The sequence below is a fragment of the Humulus lupulus genome, chromosome 4 (genome assembly GCF_963169125.1).
Source record: "Humulus lupulus chromosome 4, drHumLupu1.1, whole genome shotgun sequence".
NCBI classification, from domain to species: Eukaryota; Viridiplantae; Streptophyta; class Magnoliopsida; order Rosales; family Cannabaceae; genus Humulus; species Humulus lupulus.
This window is the reverse complement of record NC_084796.1, coordinates 247,871,083-247,876,011: the sequence shown is the minus strand read 5'-3', so window position 1 is coordinate 247,876,011 and position 4,929 is coordinate 247,871,083. Positions and strand designations below refer to the sequence as shown.

At 31.5% G+C, this 4,929-nt stretch overlaps 1 protein-coding gene across 1 annotated transcript; it reads left to right on the top strand.

Annotated features, from left to right (window-relative positions):
* Positions 1-2,314: 2,314 nt before the first annotated feature.
* On the top strand, positions 2,315-4,647 carry LOC133833154 (loganic acid O-methyltransferase-like). The gene is made up of 3 exons (XM_062263406.1): positions 2,315-2,433; positions 3,329-3,997; positions 4,082-4,647. The coding sequence occupies exons 1-3, from the start codon at positions 2,326-2,328 to the stop codon at positions 4,418-4,420; spliced, it is 1,116 nt and encodes a 371-aa protein (XP_062119390.1). The 5' UTR covers positions 2,315-2,325; the 3' UTR covers positions 4,421-4,647.
* The last annotated feature ends 282 nt before the right edge of the window (positions 4,648-4,929 follow it).

Sequence of the window (4,929 nt, the reverse complement as noted above, 5' to 3'; positions counted from 1 at the left end):
GAAAAAATTATATAACGGGTGAAATTGTGCAAGTCCTAACCAGTTAATAGCATTCTGCATTCAATTTCAAGCCATTTGATTTTTTTTTTAAATTCAAGCCATTGGGCTTAAAAATTAGTAATGGGCCTTAGAGTACTAATGATGAAGGCTCTCATGCAACATTTGGATAAGTCATCTTTAGTAGGGGAGTCACTTTGTGTTGTACGCAGGGAAAGTGACCCTGTTTCCAACACATGGATAAGTTATAATATCAATTTTTTATATGATGGTATACATTATAGTTATACCAAATATTCCACTAGTTTTTTAGAAAATTTAAATAATTTATTATGTCGAAAACATAGTTCAAACAGTCTATTTCACACGCTTGCAAAATATTGTTTAAACCTTATTTTTCGGTAAAGTAAATTATGTAGAATTTCTCAAAAAACTAGTGGAAAATCTGTTATAACTATAATGTATATCATCATTAAAAAAAATAAGATTATAACTTATCCGAATACCAAAAATAGAAGACTTCCCTAGTGAAAACCCCCTTACCTTACTTAAGATTTTCCCATCTTTTTTTAATTAAACATGTAAAGTAGCGCATAAGGGAGCTTGGTCCTATAGGTAGCATATGTGTAGGAGCAAGTTGTTATAGCTGTGTAGTAATGTTATGGGAGTTTTATGCGGCAGAACATTAATAATAAATAATTAGTGCATTTGAGCCACCATATAGCAAATTTGCTTATGAATTTGTTTATCTAAAAATACTTGTATTGTTTTTCACAAGGCTAATAATAATATAACAAAAGCCTTGACCGCAACACCACTAAAAGCAGCCATTTCGGAGTCTCGGAGTCATGTGGACCCAACACCACTAATTATTATAGAGTTGCAAATTTTGAATGTAATTAATCCATATAATATATTTGGACAATGATCCAACAAATATTTTTATTTTTTTGAGGATAAATATAATAAATAATGTGAATTGCATATGTATGCAAATGGTTTGAAACACAATAATTGATAAGAATGTATATTTTGGTTAAGAATATAATAGACAAACCAAGACCCATCTCAGTCGATTATTTTTTACCTGTAAATTATTGGATGAGACATATACTTATAACTTGTATAATTACCTGTTAAATATTTCATTATTATTTTAGTTGTTGTAAAGTATTGTATTTTTGTATTGCACGTTTTTGTATTGATATAATCTCATGGCTTTATACATGTACAATTAAGTGCAGATTACACAATCCCTATAATCAGGGAATGACAATAAATGTGAATATTCTATAGTTGACCCTAAATTATTGGATGGTACATATACTTATAGCTTGTATAACTACCTGTTAAATATTTCATTATTATTTTAGTTGTGTATTATTTATATTTGCTATTATTGTTTACCTCTCAACAAAAACGGCCTGACTGTTTCTTCTAAAAAATTTGCCACTTTCTCCTATAAAAACCCATGTAAACCACATCCATTTTCTTCATCTCATTATTGAGTTTTGTAACACTGTTCTATATTGTCACACACCATCATCAATGGCCTTTTCCCTGCTGTCATCCACTGAAAGTAAGCTTCCACTTCCATATTTTCTCAATATATAAATATATATATATGCTTTTTGTAGATGTATTTATCTAACTATTACAAATATTATTGTTTTATACCATAGATCTATTTGTTCTTGGTGCATGTAATCACATTTGTATGGAAAATGTTGCATTTTTTTGGTCAGTCTTAATTTGAATAAATTGTTAAGTAGTCTTTATTATTGAATCTTTATATTAAACCCTAAAAAAGGAAAATGAAAATTTATAGGTTTTGGGCATCTACATATGGTGTTGAAAAGAGAGAAGATGATGAGTGTGATGCCAGAAGTGGTGGTACGTCCAATGAACGGTGGAAATGGTCATTACAGCTATACCAAAAACTCAACATTTCAGGTTATATTCCTGTAAGAATATTGCTATGACACATTAAAGAGAAATGTTTAGTTTCTATATTGTCACACACCATCATCAATGGCCTTTTCCCTGCTGTCATCCACTGAAAGTAAGCTTCCACTTCCATATTTTCTCAATATATAAATATATATATATGCTTTTTGTAGATGTATTTATCTAACTATTACAAATATTATTGTTTTATACCATAGATCTATTTGTTCTTGGTGCATGTAATCACATTTGTATGGAAAATGTTGCATTTTTTTGGTCAGTCTTAATTTGAATAAATTGTTAAGTAGTCTTTTTTATTGAATCTTTATATTAAACCCTAAAAAAGGAAAAAGAAAATTTATAGGTTTTGGGCATCTACATATGGTGTTGAAAAGAGAGAAGATGATGAGTGTGATGCCAGAAGTGGTGGTACGTCCAATGAACGGTGGAAATGGTCATTACAGCTATACCAAAAACTCAACATTTCAGGTTATATTCCTGTAAGAATATTGCTACGACACATTAAAGAGAAATGTTAAGGGATACTAGTGGTGCCAAACATCATTGAAAGTTAAAATACCACTATTGATGCAATCAAAATTTTATAATTAGCCTATGTTTGGTAGAGGGGATAGAAATTAGGAAGGAGAAAAAAATTAGAAAGGAAAAAAAAAAGTAAAATAAAGAAATTAAATACATTTTTTCTTTGGTATAAAGAGAGGAAAGAAAATGAGAAAAAAAGCATTATATTTTCTTCATTTATTATTTTAATTAAAATTGAGAAAAATACATTTTTATCCTTACAAATGTTTCTATATTCATTCAACTTTTTAAGAACATTATCATCATGTATTTATCAAATATTTAGTCATATTTTTTCTTCTCCACATTCTCTCCAAATTGGAGAGAAAATATTTGGCATGGGTCCCACTTATTTTTTTCTTTCCACTTTTATTTTCCATTCTATCTTCCCTCTTACCCAACTAGATTTTTTTTTCTTCTCTCTACTTTTCTCTCTAAAATTTTCCTTCTTTTGCATTTCTCTTCTCTAACAAACAAAGGGTAAATATTGAGTATCACTGATTATAACCAATCACGAGGAGCCAACTCATGATGTTGGACACCTTAAGGTGTTAAATTGTTAGACTCCACTATAAAGTGTCAAATACTAGATGATGCATTGCACGATAATTAATGCAGTTTAACATGAGTCTTACGTTTTAAAATTAAAAATAGAATATATGAAACCTAATATTAAATTATCCCTCTCCCCATATACAAGATAATGTAGTGTTGGCCATCATATCATATGGTGTGCACCATACCAATATTCTTTCGTAAATTTTTATGTAAGAGATAACCAATTTTCTCCACTCATTTTCAGAGAAAAGCTATAGAGGCTGCGAAAGAACTCATCAACAAATCAATATCAGAGAAACTTGACATCGAGACTCTTACTTCTTGTAAAACCTTTAAAATCGTTGACTTGGGCTGCTCAGTTGGGCCTAATACACTCTTAGCAATGCAAACCATAATAGATGCCGTGGTTCACAAGTTTAAAAGCCAAAGAAAAACCAGTACTTCTCGTGATGACCTCCCTGAGTTTCAAGTGTTTTTCAACGATCAGGCTTCAAATGACTTCAACCAGCTTTTCACATCTCTTCCTCCGAAAACTCAATACTTCGCGGCGGGGGTGCCCGGTTCATTCCACAGAAGATTATTTCCCAATGCTTCTCTTAATTTTGTTCACTCTTCATGTGCTGTTCAATGGCTTTCTAGAGTTCCACCTGAGGTTTTGGACAAGAGCTCTCCTGCTTGGAACAAAGGGAAAGTTCACTACTCAAACTCCTCGACTGAAGTTGTCAAGGCTTTTGAAGATCAGTATGCTAAGGACTTGAGCAACTTTCTAAATGTTAGAGCACAAGAGATTGTCCATGGAGGTTTGATGGCTCTTATTATTCCAGGTCGCCCCAATAAAACACCTCACTCTGATGCTTATATCAACAAGGCATTTGAATTTGTTGACTCTTCTCTTATAGACATGGAAAAGAAGGTAAGGAATGAAACGATTACTTGACCTGGAATAGAGTAACAAGGCCTAATTAATGATCCCTTTTTCCTTTGGTTTTTGAAATAGGGCAAGATTAAGAATGAAAAGTTGGATTCTTTTAACTTTCCAATTAATTATGCATCTCTCCATGAAGTGGAATCAGTTGTCAAACAAAACAGTTGGTTTAGCTTAGAGATAATGGAGAACCTACCTCACGAAAAGCCACAACCCAAAGTGATGTCAGTGACCCTTAGAGCTGGGCTTGAAGGAACCATAAAGGATCATTTTGGTGATGAGGTTGATACTGAAGAGCTCTTTGATCTGCTACTGTGCGAGAAGCTTGAAGAAGCCTTCTCTATCACTGAATCGTGTGAATCAGTGAGCCTCTTTGTCTTACTCAAACGAACACCAAATGATAATAGATGAGTGTTGATCTGAGCTGTGCTTATCTTTTATACAATCTATTCTAGAATTTGATCGACTATAAAAATTTGCTATTTTATGGAATAATATGATATATGGACACTGTATTTTTGGCATAACACTGTATTTTTTTGGAAGGATATTTATTTGTGTTAATTTGTTGAAAAAAATTGTTGGAAATAAAGTTGCTCTGAAGAAATGTTAACATAAGCACCTATGCCTATAGAGCTTATAAATTAATGTTTGTTTTCTCTCATTTATAAATAACTAGAATGATAAAATTGGCTCTATCACATAAGACAATTTTTCCATCCTTTGACATTAACTCACTCTTACATCATTTAATTATTAGTAACCTGACCGTTGGGGATATACTTGTATTCTACTGTGAGATTTTAATAATTCTAAGTTGTTGAAGTAACTAGCACGTGAGAATAATTAATTTATGGATGCTAGAGAAACTTTTTCAGAAAAGTTTGTGAGTAAAAAATGATGAACTAAGTAATATAAGA

Bases quoted from the DNA above. Each gene is read 5' to 3' on its own strand.
- LOC133833154 (XM_062263406.1), top strand. From the start codon at position 2,326: ATGGTGTTGAAAAGAGAGAAGATGATGAGTGTGATGCCAGAAGTGGTG. The intron at 2,434-3,328 runs GTTATATTCCTG...ACTCATTTTCAG, and splicing joins CCAAAAACTCAACATTTCAG to AGAAAAGCTATAGAGGCTGC. The intron at 3,998-4,081 runs GTAAGGAATGAA...TTTTTGAAATAG, and splicing joins TTATAGACATGGAAAAGAAG to GGCAAGATTAAGAATGAAAA.